Genomic DNA, 17,247 nt, shown 5'->3' on the forward strand with positions numbered 1-17,247 from the left:
GAATAACTTTGATATGGAAGGACCTAGCAATGTGACTATGAATTTGAAAAATTTTAATTCAAGTGGTCCACAAAATCCTTCTTCAATGGAGGCAATTGATAGGTAATAAACAATTCATTTTATCACTAAAAAAAATGAATCAAATTACGGGGCTTAATTTTACAGTTTGCGAGGGTTTTACACCTCCCCACTCCCACTCGCGCAAATTTCAATTTCAGGAATTTCTGAAACCCCCACAATACGAGCCGTTACAATTAATTTGCGGCAGTTTTTTCTGACCGCCATAATTAATTTGCGGTGGTCGACCCCGTTATTATAAATTTAATTTTTTTATAATAAATTTTATTTAAAATTACGGGGGGTTAAAACATCCGCAATTTTTTTTAAAAAAATTAGTAAGGTCCATCAATTTTCAATAACTAATTATAAATTTTACTTTAGTTCAAATTTAATTGTTTCAATATTTGTTCATTTCATATATCATTAACACAATATGACCAATTAAACACTGTAATTGACGAACATATCAAAAATACATTGAATATTAAACTTCAAAATGAAATTTTCAACATTAGCATCTTCAAACTCTAAATTTTCAACATTAACTGGTATCTTCAAACTCCAAAATCAAATTTAAACACAACCTTCAACATTCTAAGATTCACCCCAACCACAGAATTACATCATCATAATCGAATATCCAAGATAATTTGCAATAAAATCAACGACTGTCATTAGGATCACTATCATCACGTGATCTGCTTGCATCCATGGGCGAAATGGGTCCACCAGCCGCATCACTTCACTACATAAAAATGCAAAGTATAAAAATCAATTAGATAAACTTTCAGTCCTTATTATAAACAACAAGTTAGACTAATCAGAGGTAATATAACTTGCCATAATTATCCAAAACTTTAATTAAGAGTGATAAATGTTAAAAGTAAGAAAATAATATAAATAATAAATATTTAAAAATTAATTTTCAAATATTTAACTAAAATAGATTTTTAAAAAAAGTTGTTATAGCTTGTAATTATTTCTTTAGTCTAGTAATCGTTGAAAAGTTTTGTTATAACTTGTAATTAATAATCTAATAAATTTATTTGGAATAATCTTCACTAAAAATAACCAGAGAGCCCAAACTCAATATCTACTTAAACCATCACAGATACTTAAATATTAATTATGTTTATAAAACATACAAATAATAAGATACTAATTTTTTTAAGAAATCAATTATGTTTGATTAAGATAATATGGTGGTGTTAAATACGCCATAAGTTCTATGAATTTTTTTTCTAGTTCATTTTCACTTTTAATAAATTAAATATTGACTTTTTTATATTTTGTTAAAAATTTATTAAAATAAAATAAGATTAATATTGCTACTTAGCTAGCTATGTTCTTACAAATTAACCGTTTAATTTGCTTATCAATATCTCTATTAGATTGAAATGATACCATGTCTTCAACCAAAAAAAAAAAAAAGAAATGATACCATGTCAAAATTTACTTAGTTTCGGAGATTGTCAAGATTTCTTTTTGTGAATTTTAAATTTGATTAACAAGTAGTAACGTCATATAATATTATATTGTAAGTATTTATATTATTAACATTTTAAAACTTAAATTAAAATTATAAAAATAATATACTTTAAAAAATAAATTGACCCGTGAAGGCCCACAGCCCATGGGGTGACGAACGGGTTCCGTGCACCATCCGCATTGTTCACCCGTTCGAGAAAATCACTTCAATGCATCGTCTATTTCCTACCTCATCTTCTTTACCATCAAATGTTGCGTTGAGATGACAAGTACTTCTACATCCTTTTGTCGAATTCCAAAACAAGGGCAGGGCTCTAGGGAGTGGGGGTGGGGGGAAGGGAGGGATTGGTCTGGATCATATTCAATTTCTCAAAACCGACACAACAACAACAACAACAACAAACTCAGTATATCCCTACATAGTGGGGTCTAAGAAGGGTAGAGTATACACAATCCATACCACTACCTCCGAACAAGAATATAGTACAAAACCAAAGTGAACATGCACACCTAGTTGATAGCCATTTCAACTTTATCCATCAAAGGGTGTGGTACATCCACTTAGTTTCAACTGGATTGTACAACAATCTGTGTATCACATTTACTCTAGAGAACTGTTTCCAGTACAGAAAAGGGAAAACAAAAGGGTCATTTATTGGATAAGAAGAATCATAAATTATATATCTATAAGAAAATCATAAAGTAAAGTTAGGGTACATTGTCCCTAGAAATACAGGATTTCGTGTCGAGTTGAAAAAATCGTACACTAATTTAATGTGTCTGCGCTCTGCACCTGACGCATTCCCTTTGTTACCCCTATTTTGTTCTTGTGATGACTCTGTGAGTAAGTTCTACAAGCGCCCGTCTTGATCTCTGAACTTCCTCGTCACTGCTCTCTGGAAGAGAATCAATTGCCACTGACGCAATGCTAGCATGCTTTCTGGCAAGCTCTCTTGTTTTCTGTATCCCTCTGCTCCTCCCAAGGTAATCCAAAGCCTGCAAGTTCCATGGGTAGATTTTGATGAAGTGATCACAACTACTAAATTTCACGCATTATATGAGAAAACCAACAGTTAATCAGGACGTACAACGTAAATGGATGTGGAAGCAACACATTTGCAATATGATTGTCATCACTAAAACGGAAAAGGGCCTAAAATGTCCTTCAACTATGTAAAATGGTGCAAAAATGTCCTCCGTATACCTATTGGGCCTGAAATGCCCTCTCCGTAATTTAACAGATTAATTCATCCTCAATTCATTAATGACGTGGCTTCTTTTAATTGGTCAAGTAATAATTAAACTAATTAATAAAATCTGTCAAGTTTTTGCTCTCATGACAGATTGCTCCGTAGGACCTTCAATGAACAAGTACAGCTTCCTTTGCCCCGATTCTGGTACCTTGCCAGGTGGAACATACTGTCCTCGAGGGGTAATGGCAGCTCCTGTCCATTCAGAAATAGGATCCAAAGCGTCTTGTGCGTAGCCTTCCAGCGGGCGTTTTCAGGAAAATCATTGATTTCTAATTCTGCTACATAATGTTCAGGCATTGCATCGGCATGAATCTTTGCTAATTTCTGCTGCAAGTTTAAGGCACATGCTGAGTCGACTGGCAGTCCATTTCCAGCAGCAACTGCTGTTGCACCTGGTATGCTAATACCAAGTATACCTGGCAATGCAACAGGTAATCCACCATTAGGAAGAAGCAGACCACTGGAAACTGGAGTTGCTGCTGAAGTAATACTCGCTCTGGAAACAGCATCAAGAGCAGTAGCCTCCTGCTGACTGAGGTCGCCGTCTGCTTTTCTAATTCCTTCATGTTCATCCTTTGAATCTGATTTATCTTTCCTCAAATCCATGTTCTTTTGCCTGTGCCTTTTTGGCTGCTCTTCTCACTTCATCCTCTTCTTCATTAAACTTAAACCACTGTCACCATAACCAGTCCCATGTGGTGCTCAAGTCCCTGATTCACCTTCGCCCTGAAACTGTCAGCAAGAGCTTTCAGTCTGCCCAACACGATGAACATAATCCTCATAATGGTTCGGAACATCATAATTGATTACCAGTTCAAACTCCTTCACATCTAAGCCTCTGGCTGCTATACTAGTAGCAATCAACAAATTACATGTATTATTTTTAAAATTAAATATGGTGGACTCCCGATCAGTCTGATCCTTTGCCCCACGAAGAGAGGCGCAGCCATAACGGCCATAACAACCATAACCATGCTTGATTAATTCTCTAAACAAAGAATCACATTACTCCTGTGTGTGAACAAATATCAAAATTTCACCTTTTTTGCACCATTCACCAAGCAATTCAAGAAGTCGAAGGAATCTCACTTTCTGACCTCACCTCAACCAATTGTGTTACATCTTTGTTCACAACACTCCTACCACCTACCTGTATTTTAACAGGTTTGTTCAACACTTTACGGGCTAGTATTTCAACCTGACGAGGAAATGTTACAGAGAACATTGAAGGTCGGGTTATTAATTAGTTTAATTAATTATTACTTGACCAATTAAAAGAAGCCACGTCATTAATGAATTGAGGATAAATTAATTTGTTAAATAAAAGGGCAAAGTAGGCCCTATAGGTAGACGGAGAGGGCATTTCAGGCCCAATAGGTATACGGAGGGCATTTTTGCACCATTTTAGATAGTTGAAGGGCATTTTAGGCCCTTTTCCGTCAGTAAAAACTAGTAATAGAAGTTAATCCAGATATCCAGACGATCAGAGGAATAAAGTTATTACAGAATATCACTTCCAACGTTTATACAAGTCAAGAACCAGAGATATGTGCACTCCAATAGGCATACTAAGATTCAAATAACCGAAGCGGGATTAGACTTGCAACAGATGATTGTATCACACATTAGTCCAACATTGAACTTTGAAAGGACAAAATCGGAATAACCAATTCACTCAACCACTACATCTGATGGAAACACTTAGAATAGAAAAAAATGAAATGAGGGATTCGTACAAAACTAAAGCTATAGACTTGATAGAAAATCGTGGCATATTTAGAGGGTAAAAGCATCTCTATCATGTGGATAAGTAAATCATTATTCATCATTTTCATTATACAAGGTGATTATGGACATGCTAGGCAAAAATGAACACAAAAAATGCTTACGATTTCCACATTGACAGGATCATCAAAACCTCGGTCCACCAGCGTACGTAGTTGAGGAAATTCCTCCATGGCATACAATATTGGGGCAGTTACAATCCCCTACAAACACAAAAGTATTCCAGAGAAACTCAAAAGTGATAATGAGCACATCATGTAAAGGATTATCTAAAAAGTATAAATCTACTTTTCATTGTATAACATCTGGACGCATTAGTCAGTGAGAAACTAAGAACGGCACACAGATGAAAACTTTAATTGGAAATATAAAGATGAATAAATCATGTAACATACATCATTGTTGGAACAAAAATAACGAAAGGAAGCCTTAGAAGAGTATACATGGAGTGACAATTGCTTGCTAATTCTTAAGTTATAAACATATATCTGACCACTAAAAAATCCATAGCAAAAATGAGTATATCAGTAAGGCAAAGTTCCCTACATCCTAAACTGCACAGCCCTTTTTTCTGGTCAACTAAATTGAGATAAAAGAATAAAAGAAACAACTGACAAGGTCAGAGAAGTTACATGACGAATATCAGACAATGAACCCTTGCCAAGGGTTGCAGATGTACCCGTGAAATCAAGAACATCATCTATCAATTGAAATGCCAATCCCTGCATGTACAGACATAGAAAGCTAGAACTCAGAACTAGGGAAAACTCTCGTGGTAACGACTTAAACAGATCTTTATTTGTAAAATCAGAAGGAAAACCGTATCCGCCAAACTGAACTTCCTATGAGGGGTCATGTTATAAGATGCATATCAGCAACTTAAGAGTATTTATAAGCTATGTTTCCATCCAGATAGCAACAATCGGAAAGGTCGGAACATAGAACTATTTACCACTTCTGGGGTCATGTTATAAGATGCATATCAGCAACTTCAAGAGTATTTATAAGCTATATTTCCACCCAGATAGCAACAACGGAGAAAAGGTCAGCACATAGAACTATGTTTACTACGTTTTACTGAACCCATTTGACCTAAAAGTGAATATTTTAAGTCAAGTAGGACTCGCATCAGAAGACTATACAGACCAGATTTTTTCCGTAGTCAAAAGCCAACACGGAGACTTCAGCAGTATGCCCAGCAAGTAGTGCAATGGCTTTGCAACTATTTGAAATCAATGATGCAGTCTTGTAATATGTTTTCTGCATGTAATAATCCATGCTGCAACAGATGACTAAGAACATTAATTCAGAAAAAGATAGGTCAAAACGTCTAACAAACAAATAGATACAGTAACAAAACCAGATTGTAAGCAACCTTTAGCACAAGTCACAACACATACATGACTTATTTTACAAGTCATCAACTCATATCTACCGAGCAAACTACTTAAAGCAGCAGAAGTGCTAACTACACTATGCTCCCCCCCCCCCTCTTTTTTTCAGTCGTAAAACCCCCCCAACACAGATGTTCCATATGACATGAGGTCCTACTTTAAGAAAGCATATACCACTTTTTCATCCATTTCATCAAAATTAGACATTTCAAGTTCCCACAACCCTCCATCTCAAATTAAATGCTAATGCAATTGTTTGGAGAGAAACAGTGATGGATTCAAAGCTCTGCTTACAGGTTCACAGGAACCTAGTAGCTTTTAGTCAAACCCTATATACATACTAAACAATTCACCACATATCTATAGATATTTGACTGTGAACCCAATTATTATAGTATATTAATTTGAGATTGTTATAGAAACCCATAAACTTAAAATCCTGGATCCGCCGAGTAAAAACACTTGGTGTCCTAATAGAGATGATATGGCTAAAGTTAGTATATATCGTTGCCAGCTAAGGTATCAGATGAGAAAGCTAGGCAAAAGTGCATGTTTAGTTTGCATCAGCTGACACAAGCTTCCCCATTTATTGTAGCCATAACACCTAACACCCTGAAAGTTATGCAATATTGCGTCTTTGAAAGATATATAAGCTTGGCTTATTTCTTGTGTCTCTGAGCATTCTTTGCTCATCGCAACAGCAGCAACATACCCAGTATGGTCCCACAAAGAGGGGCCTGGGTTAGGGGTAGGGTAGGGTGTAAGCAGACCTTATCCCTACCTCAGAGGTAGAGAGACTGTTTTCAGCAAGAAATTCTCTCATAGAATTAGCACGCTAATTTATCAAACAAAATACTTATGATTCAGTAGTTCATTCATATTTATCTGTTTGCAGCAGGCTTAGCATTTTGAAAGAGGTGATGTTCCTAAAGAAATGTGGTTTATATATATCCCATCATATGTGCATGAAATGTCAATATATGAATTGTTTCATTATTCGTTATTTCCAGGTCTTTTCATCGCATTCACTTACAACAAGAAACAACCACCAGTGTTTGGTGAAGTCCGTGAGGCTGCAGATACTATAATCCTCCGACACCCCATTGGGTTACTTTCCCAGTTCTCCGGTGTTGCCTGTAGATCATGATGTGTCTTGAGATAGTCGTCTCCTATCCCCCTTCAAGTGAGGAACCCGTTCTGCTGCATCTGGCCCATCCTCTAGGCACCTTTGGAGAGTGGGGAGTGTGACAATGTACACACTTCCCTTCACTACATAGGGCCTTCTCATCAATCGCAGGGTTTCGTGCCCCAATATTGGCATGGCTTCGCCAAAATGCATCATCTTTAATAGACCGGCTTGAGAGGCATCCCTCTCGCGGTAGAGTTCCAACCCTCACCTCGCTCTTGTGACGTTAAATTGAGGGCTTCGCTCGCTCACTGCCAGATATTGTTGAGATTGTGGGTAGGAGGCTTAGGTTTTGTTTTGGTGAAAAGGTCTTAGGTATATTTCAATGAGAAGGAAATAGTCTATGTCGGGAATAGGCTTCTCAGTCTGGCCATCAAATGTACATTCATCCATCTATCAGTTGGGTCTTCTTTAGTGAATGAAATATTTACGTTGGTAGTGCAACCCTTCTTCCCTTCTTCCTCGCTATTGGAAAAGAAATGATCATTTCATTCTATGATCATTTCTTTTACAGCCTTCCATTCCACTATTCTCATCGAATTAATTGCTCTTCCGAACGACCAACTCATAATGAGATTAAAACCAAGTTACCAGTTTCAAAAAAAAAATAATGAGATTAAAAATCAATGCTTCCTTGATCTTGTCACGCTACTAGATTGAGACCACCTTCCTATTGTTCCAATGTTCTAATATTGTTATGTAGCCACAATTATAACACCGGATCCATTTCTTCTACTAAACTAATACAACAACATACCCAGTATATTCCCACCAAGTGGGGTCTGGGAAGGGTAAGTGTACGCAGTCCATACCACTACCTCAAATATGAGATAGAGTAATACAACAAGTTTAAGTAAATGAAATATAATGAGAAAAATCTGGAATTCTACAAACGATGGTAAAGAGAGAAGGGAAAAAAAGTATTTATTAATTTTATTATTTCCACATCTTTAACCACATCTTCTTGATTGCTTCTATTTTACAATGTTTTGTTAATATTACGCTGGAAATGAAGTAGCATCAGGTAACTGAGGATATGACCTTAGATAGGAGGGTGTGGAGGACGCGTATTTGGGTTGAAGGTTAGTAAGAGAGGTGTTGTCTTGCTTATCGAGGGTTTAGGCTTGTTGGGTTCGTTGATGCACTAGCCATAGTATGTCGTGCCTGCTTGTAATGTATCACAATTTGGTGCTTATTGTATTTAGAATATCATAAAATAATGTTGTTGTTCTTGCTTTTATCTTGTAAACTTTGTTATATTTCCTTCGTAATTGCTTTACTTTCTTCCACTGTTTCCTTCTTCTTTGTACCTGAATTTGTTGCAACTGAGTCGAGGGTCTTTAGGAAATAGACTCTCTACCTCCACGAGGTAGTGGTAAGGTCTGCATACACTCTACCCTCCTCAGACCTCACTTGTGGGATTTCACTAAGTATGTTGTTGTTAATATTATCAGAAAGTTTTTAAGAGAAGTTTTTTCAGCCTTTCAGAGGTCAAATATGGGATACATGGAGCTGTAGGGAAGTAGGACACATAGTGGAAAAGAAGATTAGAACCGGTTGCACATTGTCGCCAATATTAGCACAAGTGACTACAACAACAACAACATACCCAGTGTATTTGCACAAGTGACTACATAGAGAATAAATTGCAAGGATGTATTATAATTAACGAATACTGTAGCTCAGAAACTATAACATGACTACCTTAAAACATTCTCTTTGATAATTGACAACTTTCTGTCATTATCACCGACTTTATTTATTTTTATCTTCTAGTTAAAATACGGTCTAATCAGTAGTTAAATAGTTTTATCTTTTGGTTAAATATAGACTATATGGACTTGGCTAAAGATAGGACACAATTGAGGAAAATATCCATATGAATGATATCTACTAGTTGGGAACAGGATCTAGTCTTGTTAATACGAGTCTCTTCCTATTTGCGGCGGCATCTGCATTATGCCACTACCTTTCAAAAGAAATTAAGCAAACAGGCAGATATAATTTATATGATTAAATTTGGGAAGATGTAACTAAGACAATTAAATTGGGCCAGAGGGAATATCATCAGATATAAATACATTTTAGTTTTGACTTGATTTCAATCAGGGTCCATAAAAAATTAATCTGCCCTCTACCAGCATACCTACAACGTTCATCAGAAGAAGTCGTCATTTGCATTGTCTCCCCAGTAACAAGATGTTCCACAACAGTTGCCAGAAGAGATGCAACCTACAAGATCACAGTGACAGAGCTGAAGAGAGGATGACAAGAGGTATAACTAAACTAAAGCAACAGAAGTGTTAGCTAATATCAACCTTCTAGCTACACTCCTATCCCTGTTTGCTGTAATTGCATTTTTCTTCTACTTTTTCTTTTTAATGGAAGAGAGGCAAAATACATGCATGAACCGAACAGGCAGTTAAGTGTGATTTTTTTCTCTAATAGGAGGGGAAAAAAAACTAAACATAGTTGCATGGCTGGAAATGAAAAAAATAAAGCAAAACCCTAAGAGATACAACGTATAAGTCATAAAAAAATTACCAAACACGAGATTAATTTGCATGAAACTACACACATTAATTATCTAAACGAGTGTAAAAAGTAAAAACCATAATCCCGGACAAATTGAAACTCTTTATTGTTGACCATTAAGAAACGTATAGAAAGAACGTACAATGATATACAGCCCTAGAAAAGAAGACTCAGGATAAGTAGGAATAAAACATAACAACCCTTGATAATAAGAGTATGGTTCCAACTCTTGTTAATAGTGCAAAATACTACACGTTTATTAGAGCCAAGAGGAGAAGACAAATTATACCTCTGTGTGCTTCAAGGAGGCAAGTGCCACACATGCTCGGGACAGCAGAAAATCTCCGGCTAGTACAGCTAGCTGCATCAAATAGGAGAAGAGATAATAAGGTCAGCAGATACCAAGATCACATAATCTGACAACCCACTTTACAAAGGGTTAGTTTGGTTAAATATAACCCACAGGTGAAAATTGCTCTTCCACCCATCCATTTCAAAAAAAATAAAAAAATATACATCTCAAAACAATTGCTCTTACACCCAAGAGGAGGAGCATGAGTCTTGACCTCCCGCACCTCTTAAATCACTCAGCCTGCTCTAATTCTAAAAATAACTGTTCCCATATAATCTTATAACTAAAAAGTAGTACCGCTATCGGCAGTAAGCATGTCATATCCAACGTTCTACTTGGTGAAATTAGATAATCCCTCTTGATTCAATTTATATAACACCTTATTTTTTCATTAGAGCACATTCAAAATGTTTGACATTATTCTGTTAATAGTATTTTTCTACACAAGTTTCAAGAATTTGAATATAGATTAAAGTTTCACATGATATTTTCTCTATCATACTAACTTTTCATCATTACTTAAATATTTTCTTCCACTACCATTAAAAAAGTATACGTGTCAAATGACATCTTAAGATCCTTGTAAGTGGAATAGATAGTTCCTGGTAGGGAGCGCTTCTCTCATAATGGGCTCTACCTATGTTGCTCAGGGCCATTGGGTACATGTAGAATCCTCCAAAAGTAGTGCATTTTGGAGAATCCAAACGGGCCCGCAGCATATTTTAAGAGTCCGAACAACATAGCTTCCTGGCGTGAATTTGGACTATTCCGCCCAGTGAATTCCAGCTATCAGATGGTTAAAAAAATAATATGAAAACAACGCCATCTCACTACTGCAACATCTGCTTGCTTGCATTATATGGAAGACCTTACAGGGAATAACGTATTTCAGAACTGGAACTCGAAGTACTATGTACCTTATTTCCCATCACAAAGTTTAAAGAACCTATCCCACGTCTTGTCTCAGCATCATCCAGTACATCATCATGAAGTAGGCTGGCAACCTATGATAGAGTGAAAAGTTGACTTGAAGAAAGTTGTAAGGAAATGGCATATTAAGACCAATTAATAAACTAATGTGAATTAGAGGAGAGAATATGAAACATCAACTAAGTGGTCATGCTGATGTTCCTGAATGCAGGCCCATTCATATCATTTTCAACATTCAGTCCATGATGTTGGCTCATTGAGCATCGGGACCAGTGGGAGAATCGGTGAACCCAACCTCAAGATAAGAAGAAAAGGCCGCTTCAGATGCCTTCCCTTTCGTTCACCTCTTCCCAATGAAGTAATATAGGATACATCAAGGAAAAAGGACCCCCCCCAAAAAAGAGAGGAACATGTTTCGGTCTAATTTGCCTTAAATACGAAAAAATATCAAACAACCTGGCAACAGATAGGTGCAGCAGCCTTTTTTGTTGGGAATGTAAAAGCCTAGAGAGATCACCTTTATAAAACCAAGAAAGCAACAATCACAAAACCAGTCCACTGGACCAAAACAAACTCCGCATCTCTGCCTTCCCAGTTAAAGGAATGATCAGCCACCCTTTAAAAATTTTGACATCCCACTCGTGTCCTTCAAATTCAAAACAGAACTACAAATATTTTCCCAACGATTGCAAATTTTTTATGCACGGTCATGTGTAGATTAATAATTATCATACCACGTGGAAAAGACCTCTTACAAATCGCTCCATCCTCCTATTGCTTCCTTACGAATCAGGCGATATCAATTGTACCCTGTGTTTCTCTGTTGCTTCATTACCAATCAGGTTTATATACGAGTTCTTTTGCATGAATTTAACCATTATCCCTGGATCAAAAAACCCACCTGAAAGCTTAGTTCATCTATGTTACATGACTTCTTCATTTTACCTTTCATGTGCTCGTATCAAATAGTCTTTTTTTATCAGGTGCTCGTATGGAACCTTCAAATTACACATAGAACTTGGAGTAAGTTGTATGTATACATATTTGGTATCTGTGTTGTCACCAATACTTGTACCAAAGTCCAGGTAATGTCATAAATAATCAAGAATTTGAGCGTCAAAACCTTTCCATCAAAGTCAATCTTAACTCTATATTTAACAATCAACTTTGATGGTCTTGTCATCATATCAGAACAAAGAGACAGAATACTTACATGGATCATCTCAGTGATCTCAGCTATACACTGCTGCCTTGTACGCAAATCCCCGGACAAGGAATCATCATCCACCTGGGGAGCAGATCTAGGAATCTGTACGTTCAATGCAGTTGCCATCAACAGCAGAACCTACAAGAAAGTGCACCAGTGTATTTACTTTTCAAGGGAGAACGTAGGAAACACCATGTGTTGAAAATGAATGTAACATTGACATGATACAAACTTGAAATAAATCCACGTTGCCCAAGAACTGCATTATAAGTCAATAATCATTTAAAGTAAACAAGAAGCACCACCAAAGTACAATGTTTCAAGAGGGTACTATCTGTCTCTACACCAAAAATGTACTTGCTTTGACATTACAAGACTTCAATAATGCAAAGACTTCAATTTAAATCCTTAAAAGAACACCATTTTCATTAAATAATAAAAATACTGGAAAATTACATATCTTACAATAGAGAATTATTTCCTCTAGTTATTTATATGGAGTCTCTAGTTAGGTGAGATTGGGGAGATGGGTGTGTGGCAGTTGGTTAGAGTATCGTAATACTTTGTGGATGCCTTATTTCCATGACTTCATCTTGTCGTCTTGTTTCTTGTTGCATGTTCCATGTTCTATTACGAACCTTATATACTGTCTCTGTATCTTGATCCGGGGGTCTATCGGAAACAACCTCTCTACTTCTTCGGAGGTAGTGGTATGGACTGCGTACATTCTACCCTCCCCAGACCTCACTTGATGGGAACCCACTGGGTATGTGTCTACTAGTTGTTTATATATGATATGAAACTTTATATTCTACTAAAACACAAAATAAAATAAAAAAGGAGACAAGTTGTTAAAGGTACTGTAATGTTCAATTGCTTTGCCAACTTTTTCTGTTTCTATAGTCTTTTCATCTTTCTCCCTTCTCCCTTCTCCCTGTTCTATTCACATTGTTTTGATTTCAATCACCTCTCCTGGAGCAGCATGCTTGAACCTACTATAGTGCAACTAAGGGAAATTCTTCTTTTCTTCCTCAATGTTTAGGAAAACGTGTTCTAAGCCTGCTGAAAGAAATGTGTGAAATGTATGCCTCTACTACCTTCTTAAAGTAGAGGTAAAGCTGTGTACACACCACCCTCCCCAGACAGTGGCGGAGCCACAGCCAACAAAGGGTGGTCAGATGAACCCTTCGTAGGAAATTTTTTTCGAGTATATAGGTTAAATGTAGATATTTATGGTTATATACATATTACTGCACACCCTTGACAAGGTAGAGAAGCATAGTCCAGTGGTCAAGAGTGTGCATTTCCGCATCAACAACCCGGGTTTGAACCTTGACAGGTGCAGCAGTGCTTTATTTTCTTTGTTTTTTAAACAGTTCTTTGCCCAAGGGAAAATATGAACACCCTTAAACAAAAGTCTGGCTCTGCCACTGTCCCCAGCCCCCACCAGTGAGACTACACTGGGTTTGTTGTTTATTGTGTGCCTCTACTATTTCAAACCCAAACTTCACTAAACACCAAGCACTTAGTTAACCACAGTAAGTTAAGAAAAGTGGGACTTCTTTTGGAAGCTATGCAGCCTTCATTGATGGAAATGTAGTCTTTGCTTTTCCAACCATGTTTGTGAAAGTTTCAGCCTTTGGACTATCCACAACAGCATGTGCACCAAACTAATGATAAATGTATCGTACACATAAAGATTCAGCCTTGGAGTAGCAAATCATACTGTGGGTCGAAACCTCTTTCCTTCTACTCCCATTTTGAAAAAATACTCAGCAGCTGAAGCCAGCTTTGGGACCTGTATACAAATGAAACAGGCTGTCATCTAGCATCAGAATGTGGCAACTGCCAAACCACGGAACAAACTATATATACCTCAGCAACTACCATTGATCTCAGCCTGTTAGTGAGAAGGGATAATTCATCCGCAACAAGGGAAAATGGGTCCACTTGCTCCTGAGAAAAAGAGAACGTGAAACAGTGCGAAAAGTGAAAACCATCACCCTCCGCGATTATACCAAGCAAGGATACAAAAAGAAAACCCGAGGATGAATAATATAGGAAAATAGAAGAAGATGATTTGCATCAGAAAGAAACTCGAACTACTACGAGAAGACCTTAAACTGGCAGCTCAACAATAATTACACGGACGAGAGTCATTCTTGAACTCAAGAAAATTTCTCTACTTGCTCAAAGATTTAAGTGCCGTTTCGCAATAAAAATTATTCACTTTTTTCCGAAATAATTTTTCACTTTATTTGAAAATCATTATTTGGCCATGAAAATTCAAAACTTGAAGTTGTATTTCAAATTTGGAACCTGTTTTCAAACTCACTTATCACTTCTGCATTATTATTTTTTTTCATGTTTAGCCCTGGATATTTTATTTCCATAAAAACAGCCTTGACTTTATATAAGACGCCAACCAACATAAATACCCAACCAGTAGCTACCAACTTTTCTATAATAAAATTCCTCGACGACAACTTCTCTCCTCAACTATTAGTTTTTTAATAAAATCCCATATATGTCACTTGCTGATTGCTTACTATCATTACCAGGAGCGGATCTACCTTTGCCAGAGGGGTGGCGAACCCCTTCGCCGGAAAATTACACTGTATAGATAGGTCAACTTTTGATTTTATATGAATATATACTAATGTTAATACCTTTTGACAGAACTAGGGCCCTTAGACCAGCGGTTGAGGTGCTGCCAAAAGGCCCCCAAGGTTGTGTGTTTGATCCTAGGTGACAGCGTAGTTCTTTTTTTTGGCGGGGCCACTTTTGAATGATGGAACCAAGAAGGTAGCTTATGCGAAACTGGTTGAGAGCAAGGATGAAGAGGAGAAGCGGACGAATAGGGAGGAGAATAAGTAAGTTAGGAAGAAGACTAAGCTAGGGGCAGTTAAAACAGCAGCTTTTGAGCGCTTGTATGCGGCTTTAGAGGAGAAAGGCTGGGATAAGAAGTTGCATAGGCTTGCCAAGGCTAAGGAGCGGAGGACTCGTGACTTGACCAAATGAAGTGCATCGAAGAGGGCAAGGTATTAGTGGAAGACACCCTCATTAGGAGGAGGTGGCAGTATTATTTATATTATTTTCATAGACTTTTGAACGACGAGGGGGACAAAGGCATTGTGTTGGGGGACTTGGAGCACCCAGAGAGGTGTCGCTATTATAGTTATTGTAGGTGTATCAAGGTTGAGGACGTCAAGGGTGTTATTCGTAGGATGCGTCGGGGTTGGGCGAATTGGCCAGACGAGATTCTCAGGTATGAAGTGGCTAACAAAGTTTTTTAACATCATTTTTAGGACGGCGAGGATGCCGGAAGCTTGGAGATGGAGTAAGATGATTCCATTCTATAAGAAAAAGGGGAACATTTAAAATTGCAACTATAGGGATATTGAGTTGTCGAGTCATACTATGAAGGTTTAGGAAAAGGGAGGTTTGGGGAGGATCGAGACTATTTCCGAGAATCAGTTCGATTTCATGCCAAATGCTTACTAATTAGTATTTGATTTGCCTACCCAGACTAAAACGACAACTGGAGAAGAATAAAGAGAAAGTCCCTTCATACCCACATACTCTTGATTAGAATATGGAGAAGCAACTGTTAATACTTGTATAATTGCCTAGACCGTATAATCATTTTTTCTTGTTAAAATACTCTTTCTTAATATGTAAAACGATGAGTTCATTAGTAAATAACGGCAATAAGTAGGTGTCTCTTGTTGAAATACTTGATGACAACATAATACATGAAATATAAACCACCCAATGAGGAGGTTTAACTAAGAAGAATGACATTGACATATGATGTAGCAAAAAGAAAGTAAAAATAAGATGAATACTGTAGATTTTATGAAATAAAAATGTTATACAAACCTCTGCTACAGCAGTGCTTTGATGATGAATTTGTTGGCCAATACCACTAAGTGCATTAGAAACCCATGAATGAATTACTCTGCTACCCAAAACCTAATAATCACCAAAAAAACAACGATAATAAAGTCCAAATTAGCAACAAATTAAGCAATTAAACTATGCAGAGAGCTTACAAGTGGAGATTAGCTATATGAATGTGTAGCTCCATTTGAGCTCATCCACACTGATAGTTTACAAAATGAAAATAAAAAATACTACTAGAAGTTTTCTATTGGTAAAATAAAAAGACTCCTGAAAAGCAAATGTTGTAGCATGAGTAAAGCACATTCCCAACTAATTATATACTCGTTCCATTTTGTAGCATGAGTAAAGCACATTCCCAACTAATTATATACTCGTTCCATTTTGCCCTAGTAAATAAAGTCTAAATTTGAAGAATGAAATGAACCTAAGCATAGCAAAAACCAATTGACATATTAATAGTTTGGAATTGAGTTGATTGATTGACAAGAAACCTCAAACAAGAATCCAATTTTCCGGGCAGTTTTTTGTTTAAAAGAAAAAACTAATAATCACCAAAAACGATGATAAGAAAGCATGAAAAGGTTACAAATAATAGCAACTAAAGTATCCAATCCCAGCTAATCTCGGATTGAACACAACATCCCTTTCTAACATTTACAATAAAGAAAAGAAACGGTAACTGATAAAAATAAAACTCAATAGTTTAATTTGACCTTTTGAGAAGTGAGGATGTGATTGGAATGGTGCAATTGTTGATGGGGAGATGATGAAAAAAACCATCGGCAACTACTTAAGCGATTTCTAGAAACCTGAGATAAAGCCCTTGAAAATACCATCTTCCTTTTAATTTTCTAATTTCTAATAATTTGTGTGTGCTCGCTAAAAGACTAGTACTCATATAGCAGAAGAAGAAGAAGAATACTCTAATACGAAAGAGGAGAATGGTCAAAGTAGCGGTGGCCACAAGCAGGGTTTGAGGGGACGAGAAGGGGTTCGCAGCACTACTACAAAAGGAAAGAACACGGCCCAATTTTACTTAATAGCCCACTTTATGTATTTATTTGATATATTTATTTGTTTTTTAAATAATTGATAGTGTTCTTTAATTTCAAGAAGATCCCTCAAGAATATGCACATGCCCTTGTACAGCA

General features: G+C 36.8%; 1 protein-coding gene and 1 pseudogene across 1 annotated transcript; both read right to left on the reverse strand.

Moving 5' to 3' along the window:
• Positions 1-2,183: 2,183 nt before the first annotated feature.
• Positions 2,184-17,146, reverse strand: LOC107866981 (solanesyl diphosphate synthase 3, chloroplastic/mitochondrial). The gene is made up of 12 exons (XM_016713050.2): positions 16,810-17,146; positions 16,073-16,165; positions 14,066-14,146; positions 13,917-13,988; positions 12,197-12,328; positions 10,971-11,057; positions 9,991-10,062; positions 9,313-9,398; positions 5,733-5,865; positions 5,219-5,308; positions 4,691-4,789; positions 2,184-2,544 (listed from the first exon to the last, which is right to left on the reverse strand). The coding sequence occupies exons 1-12, from the start codon at positions 16,930-16,932 to the stop codon at positions 2,365-2,367; spliced, it is 1,248 nt and encodes a 415-aa protein (XP_016568536.1). The 5' UTR covers positions 16,933-17,146; the 3' UTR covers positions 2,184-2,364.
• LOC107866982 lies at positions 2,551-4,684 on the reverse strand (annotated as a pseudogene).
• Positions 17,147-17,247: the final 101 nt, after the last annotated feature.

The sequence above is a fragment of the Capsicum annuum genome, chromosome 4, assembly GCF_002878395.1.
Source record: "Capsicum annuum cultivar UCD-10X-F1 chromosome 4, UCD10Xv1.1, whole genome shotgun sequence".
In the NCBI taxonomy this organism is placed as follows: Eukaryota; Viridiplantae; Streptophyta; class Magnoliopsida; order Solanales; family Solanaceae; genus Capsicum; species Capsicum annuum.